The sequence below is a fragment of the Chroicocephalus ridibundus genome, chromosome 6, assembly GCF_963924245.1.
Source record: "Chroicocephalus ridibundus chromosome 6, bChrRid1.1, whole genome shotgun sequence".
In the NCBI taxonomy this organism is placed as follows: domain Eukaryota; kingdom Metazoa; phylum Chordata; class Aves; order Charadriiformes; family Laridae; genus Chroicocephalus; species Chroicocephalus ridibundus.
The window spans coordinates 31,752,281-31,773,026 of NC_086289.1; the positions used below are offsets into that span (position 1 = coordinate 31,752,281).

At 38.9% G+C, this 20,746-nt stretch overlaps 1 protein-coding gene across 5 annotated transcripts in view; it reads left to right on the forward strand.

The window, feature by feature from the left end:
* Nucleotides 1-20,746, forward strand: part of GRID1 (glutamate ionotropic receptor delta type subunit 1) — a 549,421-nt gene that overhangs the window by 436,084 nt on the left and 92,591 nt on the right. For all 5 annotated transcript variants that reach the window (XM_063337940.1, XM_063337939.1, XM_063337936.1 and 2 more), the window contains exons 6-8: nt 3,756-3,929; nt 14,522-14,683; nt 15,722-15,841. In XM_063337940.1, the coding sequence (XP_063194010.1) occupies nt 3,756-3,929; nt 14,522-14,683; nt 15,722-15,841 (456 nt within the window). The remainder of the gene's footprint in view (nt 1-3,755; nt 3,930-14,521; nt 14,684-15,721; nt 15,842-20,746) is intronic.

The window sequence follows — 20,746 nt, forward strand, 5'->3', positions numbered from 1 at the left end:
TTAACAGAAAATAGTATTTAAAGGAATATCCTTTCAGTGTTGAGTTGGATGGTGAGAACTACTACTAGCCTGGGTGAATAGTCAGTCTTGCACTTATGCCTGCCTATGGAAATATTTAAGTGCTCCCTGAAATACTGGGAATATCCAAATTCTTTCCCTTAATAATGGAAAAATTCAGGATAAGAGAACATCTTTTATCCCTGAGTAAAGTGCTCTTCCTCCATCCTCATTCAAGAAATTCAATAATGAGAATCTATATTAAGTGCAGATTTACCCCACGTTGCAGTAGCAACATCATGGGATCATGAGGGCCAAAAAGTGGGTATGTGATATGGAATTTAGTATGGAGCGCTTACCTGGCCAAACCAGCTAATAAACTGTGCTTAGCATACAGCATTCACGCATGTGTGTTGTCTTGTGCTGTGTAATGATCCAAGAACAAGATTGGAAATTTGGGATATATTTGTTTGAAAAAAACCCAACCCTATAGCACCAAATTAAATTATTTGCTTAGTTGTCAGTTTCACAGTGTAAACAAAATTTTCGTATCAGTACAGGAAAGAAAATGCATTACTTGAAAAAAAATTAATAGATTTTAATTGTATGATCAATGTGAAATGTTTTTTCCCCTGTGATTCCAAGGCTTAGAACTATTTTTTGGATATATGCTATTATTCTGATGGGTGTAAAAGTAAGAGCCAACTTCACAGAACCATAGAATCATAGAATACCAGGTTGGAAGGGACCTCAAGGATCATCTGGTCCAACCTTTTTATATATATATTTATATGTGTGTGTGTGTATATATATATTTTTAATAAATAAATATATATATTTGTATATAACCAACTTCACATAAACTTGTTTTTCCTTTTTTGGCTTGTTTTTTTACCTTGGGGTTTCTCCCCCACACCCTGTATTTATCACAGTTGGAATGTGGGTGACCTTTCTGCATGTGACATTTAAGGTTTCACGTGCTGCTGAGCCAGGACCATGAGCTTTCTGGAAGCGAGCCTGCAGGGCCTGCCTGTGCCAGGCAAGAGGAAGGGGTGCAGTCCCATGGCCAGGGAAGCCGCAGCCAGCTGCACCGATGTGGGATGGTGGTGACCTGCTCTCCTCTGCAGTCCCAGCATTCAGCCACGCTGTCCTGCTCCTGGACATGCCCAAGGTGCCCTGCGATGCCCTGTAGCCGTACTGCCCTGTGGACTGGCCACATAATGGAACTATGTGGAAAGGCCCATAGTTACCTTTGAACTTTTAGAGCACCAGCTCAAAAATGCGGATGTAGACCTTTTGTTCCCAGTTCTTCCAACAACTTCTCTTTTTTTCTATGCTTTTACATTTCTAAAAAGGAACCCAGTTTGTAAAAGGAATGGATCATTTGCTGGTATGAATGTCCATCAGCTGAAAAAGATACAGTAGCTTTTTCCCCTTGGTGGTGTACTGAACTGAGACATTGAAGGATTTAGCTACTCTTAGCTGTGCACACAGAAAAAGGTGGCACTTCAGAGTCAGATTTAGCCCAATTTACGTTCTGAATTTCCCTCCAGAGGCTCCCATTTTTCCTCTTTGACTGTACAGTGACTAGGCTTTTACGTTCAGGACTCACTTGGTGCCTATAGCTACGTGGGAAGAACCTTGGTCAATGTGTCTTAACATCATTATAGAATCATAGAATCCTCATGGTTGGAAAGGACCTTGGAGATCATCAAGTCCAACCATACACACACATAAAAAGCCCTACAATCTCTGTCACTGTTATCTCTGCTGCTGCCTTACCTCTGGAAATCCCATGGAGAAAGCAGTTCTGGTGTGCTACGTGTAGGCTTGTGTCTCAGGTCAAGCATTTTAACGCAGGTTATGAGACATCTTTGAAAGGCTTTTGGGGAGGACACAAGATGTGTATGGTGTAAACTGAAGGTTTGGCTGATTCGTGATCTTTTATTTTTTTTCCATTTCCACCTACTCAGTCAGCATTAGCTTGCCAAGGGTTGTGGCCTGGAGGGTTATGAGTTAAAGGTATCCCATAAAATTGTCTCTCCCTCAGACTGCAGCTTAGCCATGCTATGTGGCTTTAACACCCCTCAGCCCCGCAGAAGAGAAATCCAAGGCAGCAGTCTGGAGGGATCTGTAGCGCTTGTGGGTCTCCTTCGGAGTTTCCCTGCGAGGCTATGGGTGCCACCCAGTATTTTCTATTAAGCCTCAAAATCTTTGTCTTCTTTAAGAATATATTTATTTTCTGATTTTCTGTTTTCACGCCACACCAGTTGTGTGCATGTCTGTCGTTAATGCAATGAATTTCACCTTCTGCAAAGCTAAAAATTCATGTTCCTAAAAAATGATGGGAAATCGGCAAAGAACAACTAAATTGAGCCAAAGCTACAGTACTAGTCAACCGTAACAAGTAATTATAATAACCCCATGGTCATTTCACTCACAGCTTGACAGAGAAAATGGCAAGAAAACAATTTTTTTTTTCTCTTGAATGTTAAATTACAGGGCCAGGTTCACTTCTGCTGATGACACATGGCAAGGTGTGGGCCCTGTTGACTGAACAAGTAGAGCAAGATGCATCTTGCTACAAGAAGCATCCCCTTACCCTGCAAGGGGCTCAGAGCAGCCCTGTGCAGGCTGGGCAGTGGGCTGGCCCATCTGTGCAGCCAACGTGTGCTGGAGATGGGCTGATGTGACATGCAGAGGCTGCTGGTGGCAGCGGTAAGGAGCTGTGGAGTGGTAAGAGTGTAAAGATGCTCCCTGCGGAGGAGGTGCCTGGGGGAAGGAATGCAGTCAGTCGTGCTGCCTGTCCTTCCTCACAGCGAACTCCTGGCAGGAAATAACCATCGCAAGCTGTACCACTGCTGTGATTTCAGGATCAGCTAAGCCCATGATTTTCAGACTATTTATCGTGTGGTAAAAAAGGAGCTTTTTGTTTTGTGGTTTTCTTTTAAATACAAAATACATAAAGCGTGTAGTTGAGTTGTCTTCAGATGCAATATAAGGGCAGTAGATGCAGGCTCTGTCACAGAATGGATTAGGAGGCAGGGATGTGGGAAGGTCTGCAGAGAAGCTTTAGAAAGTGCAATGCCTGGAAAGAAGAGCAGCCTCTCCTTGAGGTCTCCTTATATCTTTTTCTACATTATCCTGTGTGCAGAAACTTGCATTCCTAAATGTGTCGATCTCTTCCATGAAGTTGCTTCTATTTTTTATTTCCTAATACAGATAACATCAAAAGACTTCATTAAGTCATTATCAGGATTAGTCTGCAGAAATGATTTACTGTTCTTATGGGAAAAGTACTTTCTTGAAACGTTTTTCTCGGGTTTAAGAGCCATATTTCCTAAAGGTGGTTACGTTTTCTATTTGTTGTTTTGTTCTGAGGATGAAGTGAGGTTCTATTCTGCTAAACCAAAACTCTGTCTATATAAATTTGGTTTGAAGGCTCTTGGTTTTTACTTAGAAACCTATTGAGACCATCTTGGTGCTTTTCTGTGATGAACTACCTCTGAAGTACGTTAGTATTGCCGAGACAGATGGTATTGGGTTAAGCTGTTTTCTTTTTGTTTCAGATGATGCATAAAAAAAATACCATTGTTGTTATCAAACAAAAAATAAGAATGTTTGGCCTAGACTAAGCATGTGCATCAGTAATCTTTTTCTTCTATTGTCTGTTTAAAAACATTTATCAAATAATGAAAGAAATATATAAAATATCTAGACAAATACATGTTTTTAAAAGACTGTGTCTCCATTCACAGGAAATCACTGATAATGAAATATTAGAGTTGGTACATAGTGCTCTGGGGAGGATGACAGTTATCCGGCAAATTTTCCCTCTCTCAAGGGACAACAATCAGAGATGCATGAGGAACAATCACCGAATATCGTCACTGCTGTGCGACCCACAAGAAGGCTATCTTCAGATGCTGCAGGTCAGTAGCTGTGCCCAGCAGAAAAGTCCATCTTAGGAATTTGACATGAGATAGTTTTCTGTGACTGTATTACCTCAGAGGAAGAATAAAATTATTATAGATAAATCTAAGCATGTAACCTTTGTTCAACTTTTCTTGATTTAATTATTTCTTTTCCTTCCCAGGACTGAGTGCTTTATGTGTGATGTTATACCCATATACCCATACTAGCAAGTGGTTGCACTAATTCAGAGCTGATTTGGGATATGTGGTACTCTTAAGAATTTTCTTCTATTTGAAAAAGGAAAAAGTTGTGCCATTATAGTCTTGTGGTGTTACTGCTGATTGTTATGCCCGTTAGAAATCTGTTGTGAAAGAGTTAATCTGGGAGGATAACAGAGCTCTGATGGGTATTGGGCTGTAGAGCATTTCATATTTAGTTAAATGAACTGAATCCAGCTGATGTATTCAATCTGTCCCATTTCAATAGTCTCAGAAGTCTCTCGCAGCTGATAATTGTCTGAGCGTGTGAAATATGCACTACTAGTTCAAGTTCCAGATTTTGGTAACAGATTTGACTCTAGCGTAAGCAACATGTCAAGATTTCTTGGCAATTCATCCCAGATATCAGAATTTTTCTGGCAGTAATTTAAATGTAATTTTAGGTGCTATTTCCAAGGGTGGTGCAATAATTTAGAAACACGGGTCTTGGACTTTCAGTGGGACTCCATGTGTTTCCCGTTTCCTTTAGACACCGTTAAGAATCGCATTTTTAGCGCTATTGAAGCTGTTGGATAGAACTGAAAACTTGAGTGAGACTGAGTATATAAGCTTGATTAGAACATTTTTATTGCAAATTCAGTCTTAACCCGAGATGGATTGAGTGAGGACACAGCGGTTGAGCCTGTGAGTTGGCAAGCACGTGTATGGTGTGTTAGTGTGAATCTAGAAAGGGCTTGTTGAGACTGTGGGGAGGGGGCTGCTGGCAGCTGGTCAGGAAGGCGATGAAGGTCAGGAAGGTCCTGTCCGTCCCAGAGCATAACTTGGGCTGGCTTGGAAGAGCTTCTGCTCTGCAGAGCAAGGAACGAGGCTTATGGGAAACCAGGAAAGGTAGGGAGATTCTCAGGAAGGGAAGTGGGTAGGTCACAATTTTCCAAGGAACATGGATGGGGATGGTTTTTTTCACTTGTTTGCACACTGCTAAAATGTTGTAGCTGCAGAGACTGAAATCCTTTGAGGGGAGATACGGACATTTCCTCCTTGAAGCAAACCTCTGCCAACTCAGGTTCTGTCATAGCAGTGGCAAAGTTTGGGAAATGCCAATCATATGCACAGCAGTTCTGAGCACTGGTCCGTTCTTTCTGCATAGAGGAAAGTCCATGCCTATTTTGGCTTAGAAGGAAAAGACACTTTTGATCTTTGTTAGTAACTCTGAGGCAAGCTGTAATAAGAACAAAGGCAACTCATTTCAGAGGATCAAAGCAATTTCCAGTATGTTGAAAAAATTATCTGTCCTGCACCAACAAATCACTCACTGTGGAACAATCTTACATTACAGCAAGACTTAGAGTATTGCTGCCTATGCTAGTTTATGCACAGTCTAATTCAGAGACTCATCTGAAGGGCTCTGGCAGACCTTTCTGAGCAAGTTCTTAGTTGCTAAAACAGTAACTGGTTTGCTAGCAGTAATAGCCCCATTACTAAACGTTACCGACAAGAACCCTTTAGACAGGACCCTCCTCCTGCTGCTTCCCAAATGTGGGTTTTGAGAAGCAAAGCATTATGAGTTTCTATCTTTGAGAAATAACACACCACCTTAGAAACTCTCTTTAAGAGAACGGAACAGTAATGTTATTCTTTGCCCATTAGTTTCTTCTCTACGAACTTAGAAACAAGAAAGAGATACAAAGAAGTGTGGAGGCATAAAGTTCACCTTTTGGAAGTTGATTCCATAGCTGTCGTGTCCAGCCACACTGGAATGAAATATCATGAAAGGTGAAGGGTGCATGTGAGGTCTCTCAAATTACCTGCCCCCAGTATATCTTGTGTTATCTCTAAGTTTCTACAGCTTGAATATAGGAAGCTTTAGCGTGTGCAGTTACATCTGAAGAGTTCGTAGCTGCATTTTTTTCCATAGACTTTGCCAAAACATCTTACCTAACACCTTGTGGGCATACAGCTCATATTAATTTCCAAGTATGACTGACATGTTATTAATGGTCCTGCAATTCAGGTACTTCCAATCTTCTGTTTCCTTTTTCTTGCTTAAAAAATAGTTTTGACCTTTTGCTGTACAGAAATACATCACTAAATTACCCCTGTTGCCAGAGGCTGCAGTAGCTCCCAGCTCCGTGTCAGGCTGCATGAATCCACCAGAGGCAGTGACCGCCTGCCAGCACCGAGTCCTTGCGTTGCTTTGAAGTAGTTTGATTAACACCACAGTTTGGAAATCCCTGGCTCATTCTCCCCTGGGCAATCTCATATTAATAATTCTTTGTTGTCAAGGTAACTTACCAGCAATTGTTGGTTAATTATTTATTTAATGACTTTGAAGAAGAATAAGCTAATCTCTGTCAGCCTCTAGCTGAAAGGTTTTTATAGGGGACAATTGAGTGGTTTTAACAAGCTAGTAAAGAAATAAACATTTACGTCATGGATTATTAACTTTGTTCTGGCTAAATTAATTAAAATATTTTTGGAACGATTTTTTTCTCAGTGTCTTTAGTACCATATCCTGGAAAGTTGTTTTTCAGTGGGTGATCATCCCAGTTTGGCATTCTGACAAGGCTTTTAAAGATCAGGCTGTTCTGCAAGCTCATCCAAAAACTCATCTGTTCTGAATGCTTTGTGGAAATCCAATCTTATTCCATCAACCCATTTGTCAAAATTTTGCTAATGCCCTTATTTCTTGCACATATAATATACCCAGCTGGGTTTCTGCTTCAACTGGAGAAAAAGCTTTGTAAAGTTTCCTGTCTTGGTCATTTTATTTGACTTCAGAGGGCTACGTTTGTCTCTTTTTTATTCTTCATATATGATTTTCTGTCTCCAGCTCTCTTACTTTTTTTATAAGTGGAAAAGAGACAGATTAGAACTTGCTGTCTGCCATGGGCGATGAGTATCCTGTAGTTTGGGCCATCAGTGTTGTCAGGGTTGCCTCATCTGGACAGAGAATACTGACGCGCTTCAAGATTTGTAGTTAAATCTAGTTAGTCCTAAATAGGCCTAGTATGTGTCCCTGCGTGGCATTTGAATGTTGCGATTACTGCTTTTAAACTCTTTAGATTATTTCAGACATAGGTTTACAGAGTCAATTTGAAGAAATTATAATGCATAATCTGCTTCTTTCCAAAATCTTCCCCTTTAAATATTTATTTTGAAGCCTGTCCACAAACTTGATTTTTGAAGATCTTTTTTTGTTCATCAGGTTATTCACAATGTGTTCATAAACTCAAAATCAATTTTTTTCTGTTCATGTTTTTGAAGAAAGATTTATCTTTAGAAAAGTAATTCACATTACAGTTTGTTTCTTCCCATAGTTACCATTTATACAGTTAATAAGTTCAATCTATGTGAGATTCTATTTCTGTTAAAACGTATCACAGGGACACAGTGTGTGTCTGAAATCATACAGCATGGTCCAAAATATATAGTAAGATTAAAAAGGCAAAAAGAAAACGCCAGCAAACTGTGTCACAAAATTATTGAGGTTATTCCTCACAGGATTCAGAGTCCAACCTCCCTACTGAAGAACTGTTCCAGGCATTGCTTTGGCATATTTGAAGAGAAAATGTTGAGAAGTGTGGGAGGGTATTCTTTAAAAGAGCTGCTCTTCTCCCTGTGTAAAAATTTCGTTCTTCAAAGACTTGACTGTCAGACGTCTTTGTAGGTATCTCTTAGCAGTTGCTCCTACAGAACTGCGTTTTTATTTATTAACTGTCTTCTCTTCAGGAATGACTGCAATTTAACTACTGTAAGTGGAGTTATTTTTTGGAGGTGTGTTTGGCTGCCTAAACTTCAGGGCCTGATCCTGCACTTATGTCCAAATAAATGGCCTTACTCTCATTTGACCTCTTTACGCTGCTGTTATTACACAGCTGTTAAGTGCTACTGGGGGCAGTAAATATTGATTAAGCCCTATTAAAGCATTTGCTTTCTCCCATAAAGGATTGATGAGCCACATTTTTCTTTTCCTTTCATGACAAACCTGTATTTGCATGTCTCTCTAGCAAAGTTTAATTTGGACTTTTGGCCAGATGTTCCATTGCAGTGAAACTGTTCCTGAGTACCACATGAATGAAAAGCATCCCTGAACTGACTTTACTGCCCATTGCACAGCATAATCTCTCCCTGAAGCCCTATGGCATGTGTTTTATACAAGGTGCATTAGCAGAAGTATTGATTAAAAGTGCCCAAACAACTGCGGGTGTCCTCTGGCCATGTGGGATTTTGTGAGCGCTCTGGAGACTAGAACCCCGGGTATGTTCTGGAGTGAGCTTTCCCTCTCTGCTCAGACTGCCTCTTTTGACTGCTGAAGTTCTGTGTTTGCGTAATTCATTGAATTTGGGTTCAGTGCTCTATCAGAGAGCGGGCAACAGTTGGCTAGAAGAAAGGGTCAGTACCTCCATTTTTCATTGTTTTATTGCCTCTGAAACCTAATTTGCACCCATATTTATTGATAAATGAGGTAGAGGCAAACGATAATCTTATACTCTGTTTTGCAATTCCAATATTACCTCTTGTCCTCACATCTGACTCTTAGTTGCGTTCAGCTTTCTTCATCACATGTCTCTTGCTAGACTTTCCCTGGACAGTTAGTGCTAGCTGTGCCAAATTCGTGAGACGTTTAGCGAATGAAGCCAATGCCTGCAGCTAACAAGCTCGAGCATTACAGGGTAATCCAGGGTTTGTATTATTGTTAACATGTTGTTATAAAACATACTGAGTAAGAAAACATTCATAATTATGATAAATACTCATAACAAATAGCTGAAGGACAATGAGCATTCAGAGAATAGAAACTGTAGATAGGGAAAAGTGGTGTGAGATGTGTAACTCGGTAGAAAGGGGGGGAAATCAAAAAGGAAAGAAAAGTTGCTTATCAATTAAAAAAAAAAAGATTCCGAGAGTGCAGTCTTCCAAAGAAATCTTTGGAAGTCCCATTGCTTGAGACACTTAAACTAGAATGGGCAAAGCACTAAATAATACATTGGTTAGATTCCCAACTGCCAGAAGGCTTGAATAAATATGCAATTGAGGTCTGTTTTTCTGTAGTTTTAGGAAAATTTTATTCAGGCTTTCATTTGCCTCAGTGATAATAAATAGCCCTTTGGAAGTTTGAAGCTGACATTTGAGTTTTTAATGAATGCTTGTTTTTTAACTCTGGTTTTCTCATGAATGCCAGACTGCTGGCTGAGATTTTGTTCTCCATGAGCAGCAAAGCATGTATTTAAAACGTAGGCATTCACGCAAAGTCTCACAATGGCCTCTGCAAACTAATTTAAGAAAATAAAATAATTCAAATGTTCAGTCTCTCCAACCTAACAATATCCTTGTAAGCACGCCATTATACCATAAGTAAACCATCCATCGGTCTTCACTGCTCCTAGTAAGATGCATCCTGTCATTAGAGACACGAGTGCGTAACTGTATGGCAGTACTTGAACCTTGAAAGTTGAAGCACGGTTTTAGGGCATGCTGGTGTGTGCATACGCAAACACAATGATATCACTCCCCAGGCAGGAAGAGTTTCTGCTGCTGGCAGGCTGTGCTTGGTCTGAGCCCCTCTTCCATCTGCTTCATCCTTGGAGCTGACTGCTGTGGCCACACACAGGGTGATTTTGGCAGCAGCAGGGTACAGATGCCCAGCTTGGGAATGAGTTTTTGAAGCAGTGGCATCTGGGTGTCAGCTTGTCTTCCCAGCTGGTCTCTTCAGCGGCCTTGTCTGGCTAGAATACTGGCTCTGCTGGCAACTCAGAAGTTGGGGTCAATCTTTGTGGCTTGCTGGCCTTCCCAGAAGAGCACTTGTCTATGATTAGTGCCTCTGAAGGAGCTAAAAGCTATCTTCATGTGTAACTTCAAAAGTGAAATCACTCTGGCAAATCTTATGAAATTCACATAAAACCCTCTATAAAATGACATTTGATAATGTGATAGGGAGAGATTTCCATTCTCACTGAAAATTTCTGCTCTATTCTACTAGTGTATGGTGGATTTTTTCTTCATCACAAAATAAAGGTTCATAAAGTCTGGAATAATTATCAGAACATATAGCAGAACATGCCTAAGATTACTCATGTACAGGGCAAACTCCTTAATATATTGGTGACACAGTCACCATCGTTCTTGTAGCAGATAGATCAAGAAGCATTTCAGTCACGCCACCTCCAGCTCTTACAGCTCTCAGCTATGAAGGGAAAGAGGAACTTAAAATTAGAGTTTCTTTCTACAAACAGGACAGAAATGAAACACTTTGTTCTAATCTAGAAGGTTTTGTTATATGAAGGGGAATCCCTGCAGGCAGACATATTTGCTCAGAGAAGCTGTGGATGCCCCATCCCTGGAGGTGTTTGAGGCCAGGCTGGATGGGGCTTTGAGCAGCCTGGTCTAGTGGGAGGTGTCCCTGCCCATGGCAGGGGGGTTGGAATTAGATATCTTTAAGGTCCCTTCCAACCCAAACCATTCTATGATTCTATGTCCTTCCCTCCTCTGTTCCCCCTGTGAATATATAAACAGGGGAAATAAGAAATGCTCTAGAGCTTGGGAAACCTAAAATAGCCATGTTCATTGGCTTATTTTTTCTTCTCCCTTGCTTTGCTACCAATTCTGAATGCTACCTGAAGACTAATTTTTAAATTTACTATTTTCTCGTACCTCTGACAGCACTGGTGGAAACAGAGCATAGCTGATCCCTCAGATATCTCACAAATTCTTCTTCAGGGGTCATGTTTGTATTCAGAGGGAGTTCCATAGTTAGCTGAAAATTAGAATATGTGTGCAGTTGCAATAACAAGGGTATACAGGCTTTGTCTGCTGAACCCTTTTTCTTTTCACAGCACCACTATTCCGGAGGTTACAGCAAACTTGTGTTGTGAATACAATCTGGTACATATGCAGAGATTTTGCTGGATTAAAAGGAATATAATAGAAAAAAAAAAAAAAGGGAAATTATTATAGGCCTGGATTTACTGTGAGATCAGGCCAGAACTTCTGAGTCTTGTTTTAAGTAACTTTTTTCTACAAGAAAATGCATCCATAGTAATAAATTCCGGTAGAAAGTGAATATTATTTTGGGAAGAGGAGCATATTTGAGGTGTTTGAGTATTCTTATTTTTCTACCTTAGAAAGGAATCAGGAAAAAAAGAAGATAAAAATATACCTCAGTAATTTAATAGTAGACCTTGAAGGAACCAATTGTTCAGCTACACTCACATAACAATACTCAGGCATCAGATTAGACCTGATTCCATAATTCTGCTTTCCAGCATAAAGCTAGTTCCCATTTGGGATTAGGCAAAGACATTCAATCTGTACTAGTGTGGATGTTCAGAAGCTGGGTTTTGCTCTGCACACTGTGAAGGATCAAAAGGACATTATTTTCTAAGATACTAGGATATTTGTGTTTGTTCTTCATTATTTTTTGCGCTTCAAAGAAGTGGCCCTTGACCTAGAGTACTATCAAAACAATAAAATCGTGAACATCCTGCCTTCTTTTGTTTTAAATAAATAAATTGTTTACACACTGAATTTTGATTGCTGTGCAAAATCAGGTGTTTTGAGTCATAAGTCATAAGCTTTAAAGGGTTCTGACCTTAATAGGATGGACTACTACACTTTGTGTTAATTTATGACTTAACTAGCATACTGAACAAATACAATATTAAAAAAGGAAAATTGTTTTTTTAAATATTAGAACTTCAGCCTTGGTTGTGGAGGTTTTGCTGTTGTGTTTTGGGGTTTTTTTCCTAGCTTGCATATTTTCTGTTCTAAAAAAGAAAAGTTGATGGTGTGGATAAAATTCAACTTCCTCTTTCATAGGATATTGACTCTTCAGTGAGTAGGGTGTAAAAAAGGAGTAAAACGTAGTAATGCATGTATATCATTTTTCCTGGAGTAAATACTCAAAAGTATGATTATATGAGAAAAAGGAATTTTGCTCATTAAAAAGTACCATATACTCATTTCTTGGAAGAGACTTGCAGTAGAAGAGATCTGGAGTGGCAAAATACCAGTGGATAAGTGTGTACAACAGACTGTGCAGAATAGTCTTTTCATAGCAAAAAGTAACTTGCTGTGTCCACTGCATCATTTTATTCTGCCTTGGTACGTATCTCCAGATACATGACAGAAGGACCTAAGTAGTGGGAAACTCCCTTTCTTGCTGTCATTCGGTTTATATCACTCTTTCAAAAGAAAACAACGAAACAATATCAATACAGAATCCATTATGGGTCTAACTAAAATATGTGGATTAGGTTGGTAAATAAGGGATTGTTTCGTTTTGCTCTACAGCATCAGGTAATTTGAGTTGGATGCATGGTCACGTAGGCTAAGATCCTCAAAAGCAGTTTTCTCAAGCTTTCAGTGCATTATACATGCAGAACTGTGGCTGCTTCTCCACAAGCATAAAAAGAGAAAGGGAAGGAGAGCGGTGTACCCAAGTATATCTTATATTTTGCCCTAGAGCTCTCTGCTGGCAAATCAAGCAAACTCTTTTTGGGAATAAGGCTGCCGTTTTCCAGAACTGAAAAAGAACAGTGACAAACTGAGAAAGTACAAAGCATTTCTGATTTGTGTCTGTTCCAAGGCAAGAAGTGAGGGTGTAGAATCAACTTCAGTGGGGAGGAAAGAGGATCTTGATGGCACATAAGAAATGGCATTTTTTCCTTATACAGGTAAAATCTACTTCTAAGCAAGTGGGTTTTGTGGTTTAGGGTGGTTTATTTTGTGCGTTTGGGCTTTTGTTTTGATTTTTTTTTCTTTTGTGGAGAGTAGCTTAACACAGAGGAGGAGAAATGCCCCGTTGAATAATAAGGATTTGATTGGTTGCTTTATTTGAAAGTTGTCTGGAAAATATCTGAAGAAATGGAGACAAGTGCAACTCAGTGGAAGAGCCTTAGTTGCTGGGACTCTTATTAACTCTTTAACTACCTAATTTTCTTTAAAAGAGAGGAAATCTAGGAAGTAGCTGCTTTGGAAACTCTTTTAAAAGGAAAAGGATTAACTGGATAAGATAGCAAATATAGGGAATATGGACTGCTTGTTCAGGAAGTCTGGAAAGAAAAGGAGGGAAGAAGATGGCAATGCCGGATGGGAGAGATTCTCAGTGAAAGTATGGGTTTTGCATGATTTTCACATTAAGATCCCTTTTTATGTTTAGTCACTTAAATAAGTGGGTATCCTCAACCTGTTTTTTGTGTATTTTCTTCCTATTTTGAGTCTTTCAAAATGATATTTTGTTTATATATCTTTTGTTCAGATTCACTTACACTAGAAGATTTTCTAAGTGCCTAGATTCTCAGTTTATGTCAAATTACAGATTATGGAACATATGAAGCATTTTGTTTCTGAAGATTAGGATCTTAAGATGATACCAGAAGTTTACTTGGAGCAAGTGATCCAAGAGTAGTATATGTTTAAGCTTTCAGAGCTGAGTGGCATTTTTATAGAAAGTCTGCAGCTGCATTAACATCCATATGTAGCCCTTTCCTGGTCTCTAGGCACCATCTTCTATAGTGAATTAGAGAAATCCGAAAGATAAATGGCAAATTTGTGGATTTTTTATTTTTTTAATCACTTCTCTTGACCAACTACCACTGCTAAAGTTTTACAAATTGTGGTTGGTACTGCTGCATGTTAAGGATCTGATCTTGTATTGCTGGCCAGGTCTTGGTTTGAAAAATGAAATACATAGTTGAGCTTTACTAGTGTGGTGTTCTTAATAGAGCCTTTGCCGTCAATTATTGCTCTTGTTATCTCTTGTGTAGATTGAAGAATAAGGAGACTAAAATCAATAGCTCCAGAGAAAGCAGAATAGTAACCAGTCTCCTGTATATTTGGTGGAGCGAGATGATAAGACCAAAATAATACTGTCAGTTCTCCTCCTGCTGTTCTAAAGAGTTGCATTAGTATTATATTTTGTTGTGCCAGAAATTACCAAGGAGATTGCTCAAAGGAACAGAAAGAACAAGAGCTTAATTTTATTCTGTCTTTTTCTCCTTGCTGAAAGGACTGACGAAGTAGCAATCCTTGTCTTTCATTGATAGATAGCTGTACTCCCCTCCATAGCTTGAGCTTACATTTGAACTGCGATCTCTTACGTCTTTACAGCACTGCATTGCAGTGGTGTAGGTAATGCACAGGCGATGCAAGTGTGCCAGAGTCCCTCGACCAGAAGGGCCCACGTGCCAAGCAGGAAAGAAGATGGGAGTGAGCGCTGGAATTTGTCTGAATTGTCTTGACTGTTGAATGTCTTGACTGTTGAACATGTCAAATGTACCCAGATTTATTTTTTACTTATGCCTTCTTTTGTTTTGTTTGTTTGCTGGTTTTTGAAGTTTCTTTGAAAGGATGCTCAAATAAACAAAGAGGCTCATTTTTATTATTGTTTGCAGGTTTCCAACCTGTACCTGTATGACAGTGTGCTCATGCTGGCCAATGCTTTCCACAGAAAACTGGAGGACAGGAAATGGCACAGCATGGCAAGTCTGAACTGCATGAGGAAATCCACCAAACCTTGGAATGGAGGACGATCCATGCTAGAGACTATTAAGAAGGTGAGACTAGACAAACCACAATTGTGTGAGCAATTGAAAAAGACACTTCATTTCCACTTGAGATTAGCTTTTGAAGAGGTTTTTGACCTCTATTCAATTTCTGTTTGATTTATTACAAGCAAGTGATTTACAACTACCAGAAATGATCTACAGCTATTAAACAAGCGAATGATTTATTACAAACAAATAACACACACTGCAGTGGTGTGTGTTCTACTTCTGTTGTTCTCATTGCTACCTTCTATGGAGGTAGTGTGATTAGGAATAGTCGTACAAATTGATGTGTGCATGCATCATAATAATTTCCCCAAGGGAAGAACTTAAGGAGCTCAAGGGGCCGACCAACGATAAGGTTTAAGACTTATGTTCCATTTACTGCAGCTCAACTGGCTCCGTAAGTTGGCTGAGCATTGGTAAGTATCTGTGTACTGTAGCCCAGAGGAAAAGGGACGCGATTCAGCTAAGTTGTCACTAACAGTTACGCATTACTGTAGCATGTTGAATTGCTTAAATATGGACAGTACTGTGGCTTTGCAGATGCATGGTAACTTCTTGTAAGTTATTTGATCACAAATACTAGTGGAAAACAATATCATTTTTTACCGTATACCAACTTTAGCAAGTATTTGGGGGAAAAAAAACCCTGTTTGCCCATATATATTGATGAAATCATTTTCCTCTAGTAAAATGATGCAATTTGATCAAGTGTTATTTTAGGCTCCAACCGGTCCTAATGACACCATCCTTTGTTGTGAAATTATTTCAAGCTTTAGTGTCATCTCAAGCTTCTTTGCTACAAACCCAAAATCAAACCCGGTGATGCTTTTACAGAGAGGTTTTAATAATACATAAAATTTTATCTTTTCTTCATGCCTCTCTTGTCTGGCGCTATGTTTGAGCTATTGAAGAGCATGTAATTGCCACATTTAAGTTCACCGTAAACACTTTGAAAGCAGATTTGACATACCTTTAATGAAAAGGAGTGTTTATAAAGGCAGATTTGTTCTATTCTAAAATTTCTGAAACTTATTTCCTCAGGGCCACATAACTGGGCTTACTGGTGTTATGGAGTTCAGAGAAGATGGTGCCAACCCCTACGTTCAATTCGAAATACTGGGCACTAGCTACAGCGAAACATTTGGCAAAGATGTGCGGAGGGTAAAGATATGCTGCTTCTTTCTGTCTTTGGTTTTCCTCTAAATAATATACATTCTACTTCACAGGAGAAAGTTATATTCTTTAAGAATGAATTAGTGCTACACTGCAGAAGAAATTTACTATAGGAGAAATATTTTCTAATATCTTAAATGCTTAAATCTTGAAAGCTAGTTTTATATAGGTAGGAGCCCTGCAAGTTGTTTCCACATGTGCAGTAATGATGCAATGCCATAACAATACTGTGAACATAATAGTGAATACTGCACAATTCTGCTCACGTATTTTGTTGTTAATTAAGATATAATTGGTGTTACTGGCACTTATCTTACTAAGGAAGCTGAGAATACAAATTGCCTAAACACAGAAGGATGTTTCAAAGTATCGCTGCTGCAAGAATTTGAGATAAATAAATAAAAAAAACTCTAGGGAAGATAATTTCCAAAATATTTGATGCTATATCATGTAAAGGATGACCTATCAATAGTAGCTGGTGGAAAAAAAGATTGATGGGGATTAGAAGGCAGTTAAAAGTGCTTCCATGGGGTTACTAACATAAATTGTCACGGGCTGAAAAGCCGGCCTTGAACATGTTCATGTGGAGGGGATGCTCCAAAAATACCTGAAACTCTCAATTGAACAGTGAGTTCTGATTGGAACCCAAGCTACAAAATGTCCCCAAACTGGTCAACTGGTTGAAATATGGACGTTACCACTGTATGGTCAATGGTTTCTACATTAATCACAGCTGAACAAAGGATTCCGAGCAGGATTAAAATTTATGACATTTTCTATTTTCATTTCACGATTGGTTTCTCTGTTTTGTTTTGATTCACCTGAATTACATGAGTCTAAATGGAAAAACAAGCAAAGAACTTGTGTTTACATTATCATCTTAAACAGCTAGACCTGAGATTCTTTCAGTTATTTGGCACAAGGATTCTGGACATGCAGCCAAAGGCTTGCAACACCTATTAGAAATTCAACAGAAGGAAGAGAAGTATTTGAAATGCATAAAGCTCCAGGAGATATAATTGAAAAACTTCTGTTGCCAAAAAATGTCTCTGAAGATTTCAGATTGGCTAGGCACCCTCCTGTATTGTAATGACCAGAAAAGGCTATTTCTCAGTTCACTTTCACTTCTAGAAGATTTCTACTGCAAATGAGGAAGTCTTAAGTTCCAAACGCGAGCTGAATTGATAAAAAATTATCTTAATTTTGGAAACAGTGTTGCCTGTTTAATAAAACAGAGTTGGCTTAGGAAGTCTAGGAAGCAATTCCAGTTCATTAACAGAAGTATGTACCTCACTTTATGCACAAGTATGAAAACCAGAAGTATCCGGTGCCATGCGAGATGCTGTGGAGTATCCTACTGTGTTTCCAGCTGCCACTGCAGAAAGGCATGAGTGTTCTGTCAGTACTGCGCTACCCCTAACAGATATCTTGGATGCCATGGGGCATTGCAGTTTGGTTTCATTTTGTTACACGTTTCCCAAGTGACTTACTCAAAGTCACACAATCACTTTATACTTCAATTTAACCTTTCCGTAAAATTGGTATGATTACCTCTCAGAACAGGTTTGAGGCCTTAAAGGGAAATTATGATGTGTGAGTATACATTATTACTTTTTTTTCTACTGTGCATTTCAAATATGGTAACACATATATAAAAGCTCGCACTTCAGTATGTGTAGCACGCTGAACAAATTGAGATATAATCCGGGTGTGTGAAGTAGACATACCTGAAATATCACTCAAAAGGGACCACAAGGCAAAGAAATGGGTAAAATGACTAAATGGAAAAATGACTAAAATGGCTAAACTGATATACTACTGATTACTTTTGATCCCTAATTTGCTACTTTGGCATTAGGTGGTTAACATAGGAAGGCTTAACTCTTTGGATTTAAATGCAGAACACTATACAGGTTCCAAAATGAAAAGGAGCATAATTCTAAATGGATAAAAAGCTACTGACTGTGGAATGCTATTCTGAGCTAAAATGAAGTTCTGAAAATGATCTTTTTAGCCTAATATATAGAGAGTAAGAAGTCAGCAATATGCTAGAGAAGTCTCCAGAAGAACTTGGAAGAGATGACATTTCTTAGAGTAAAATACCATGGAACTGCTGGTATTCAATTATATAGGCAGTCTGACTTCTTATTATTGCAGCAAAAATATGTTACAGCTCAGAAGTACTTTTAAAAGCTCAGAAAGTCATGCTTGTCTTGTTTATATTACTTGAATGAGAGATCAATTCTGACTTATTGTCAGTTGTTTCCATATCAGCCTCTCCTCAGATTTATCTGTGGAGGAACACATTTTTGGTGAAAACCAGGGGGTTCTTTCTGCATAGTTTTCTTTTCCTCTGTATGCAGCCGGATCTATTCATCCCTGCCCTGACCCTAGAAAAAGCCTTTGGACTTAGGATCTGTGACAGGGTAGACCAAAAAAATATAATATTCAGTGTTGAGCATTAGAGGGAATACAGTCAAAAGCTAGTGAACCTTTAAGACTCAACATCCCTAAGAAAGTCTCTCAGGGATCATTTCCACCAGAAGGACTCCTGGGAGGATGTCCAAGACAGTAACCCAAATCTGGCAGGAATTTTCAGGGCCTTTCTATACAGGCATCTTGACTCATCCCTGTTGCCCTGAGATCTGGTCTTTCTGCAGACAGTAGTTCCTTCTGCTAGCTGTGATTGAGTTATGAGTGCAAATAAATACATGTATTTGCTCGCTTAGTGTACCTTCTCCTGTATTGCATGAGTCTAACTCCATATTTTTGTGGTAAAGGCTGATAGTGGCTTCTGTGTATTTTGTGTGTGTGTGTTTTCTTTTTCCTTTGTTTGGGTGTACTTTAGTGAAAGGGAAACTTCAGAAAGTGCTCTAATTTCTTTGGTTTAAACACAAAAGAAGACAGTATTTCCCTTAAGGCATACCACCTTACTTCACAAAAGGCTCAGGTGATTACCTGCTATTCACTGTGTGCATGCGGAGGTTGAGAAGGCATAGTGCATTCATGCTTAAAAGAGAGATCAATGTGGTGACTTATCAGGGCATTTGGAAGTTGAAGGATAAGATTGTCAGCCAAACTGAAAAGGCTTAAATGTCTAGTGCTTGACAACTGCCAGTATGATTTATGTTCCTAATGTCTGTAAACACCTTTAAAAATAGCAACTTGAGTATCTGTATATTTAAAAAAGAAAAAGAACTGGATATAAAGAGATAAGGGAACTGCAAGAAGTATAAAACATAACAAAATCAATCAAAAAGAAAAAGTAAAGAAAATTTAATAGCTGATGCCACTCTAATGTTTCAAATTGAATGAAATTTGAATGAAAGAAAGAACGAAAGACACACAGAGGAAGTATAACTTGTAAAAGTAAGAAGAAGTGGTATAAAGTGTTCAGGTGAAGCACATGGAGCAGCTGGAATGAGTCTAATAGTCCGTTATGTTCAAAACCCTTTGAGACTTTGGGGATTTGCATTTGTAGCAGATAGAAAACCCCTTTCTTCTCATTTCACCTCTCATGTCCACCTCCCATGCTAAGAGCGTATGCATCAAATACAACAGGAATGGTCTTGTGCTGAATTTGTAGGCACGAACACGACCCTTTTTTTTACTCATTTAAATTCTTATTTATTTGGCCTTTATTAATTTATTTTTTTTTACCCACATGGATGCATAAAGCCGCTCTTGTATGTTTACATTTTTATGTCTTCTACCTTAGGCTTCCCGAGCCTTTGGTTTATTCCCAGCACTGGCAATGGCTGGGGGTGATTGTTAAGTCATTTTGCTTCGTTGGCTCACTGTCCCCATCTGTAGCGTGGAGTTGAGGGTACGTGCCTGCTTTGTACAAAGTTTTGAAGCGTGCTAGAAAAAAAAAGGACTATAACAAAGACGTCAAGAAATTGAATGAATCGTAGTATTAAAAACTGTATATTCGTAATTGTATGAGAGACCGTCCCTCCAGAGCTTGTTTGGAATTGTCAATGGAGAGCTATGTCCCACTTCCACAGTACAAGGGACATGAAATGGGAAAGGAGGTCAGGACTAGATTAATTCCCTCCCTAGTGACCATCTATATTATTAGTTTTTATTAATGAAAGCCTTGCTGTAACTTTCAGAACAGCTGAACCGGTTCATATTTCTTATGTTTCTGCACTTGGGTGAATTCCACACAATGTAATAGTTTAATGATGCAGCTGTGGGAGCAAAAATAAGGGAGTCAGGACTCCAGGATGGTATTCCTAGTGACTCACTAGGTCACAGTGAGCTCTTGGGGTGTAAACCTGTTTGTTCTCATTTGACCATGTATTCTGAGAGCACCATAACAACTAACTACCCTTCTAGGGATGTGATTAGGCTTAGTTAGGTAACGCCTGTAAGAAGCTTTAATATTATCGTCATCTTCATCCTTGGCAGGAAGATCTTCTGTAAGTGTGAAATTATATTGTTGTTTAGTTATTTTATGACAGGGATAATATTTTTGTAAAGCAATCTGCAGTTTTTTCCAGAGCTGGCTCTAAGAAAAGCAGAATTAAGGATTTACACACATGCTGTATTTCATAAGAAACATTCTGTTCAAAATGATAACGTTTACCATTGGTTAGTTGTTTCTGTCAGTTGGTATGTTTTCATTTTTTTAAATTTGATTTTCTCAAAATGTCATCTGCTTCACAAACGGTTATAAATGTTTCCTCCAGTACTTCTGAGGCTGATTGCAGAAGTCACTGTAAGTAGTTTTGTGATATGTTTCACAGTTGTCGAAGCTCCATTATTGAAGTCTGATAAAGTGTTTTAATTGTGATTGTTACTTTTAAACAGAATCTCATCATTATCATGATGAGAAATCCTATGCTTATTCATTGCAAAATGGAACTGTATTTTTAGGGGTCTGCAGTA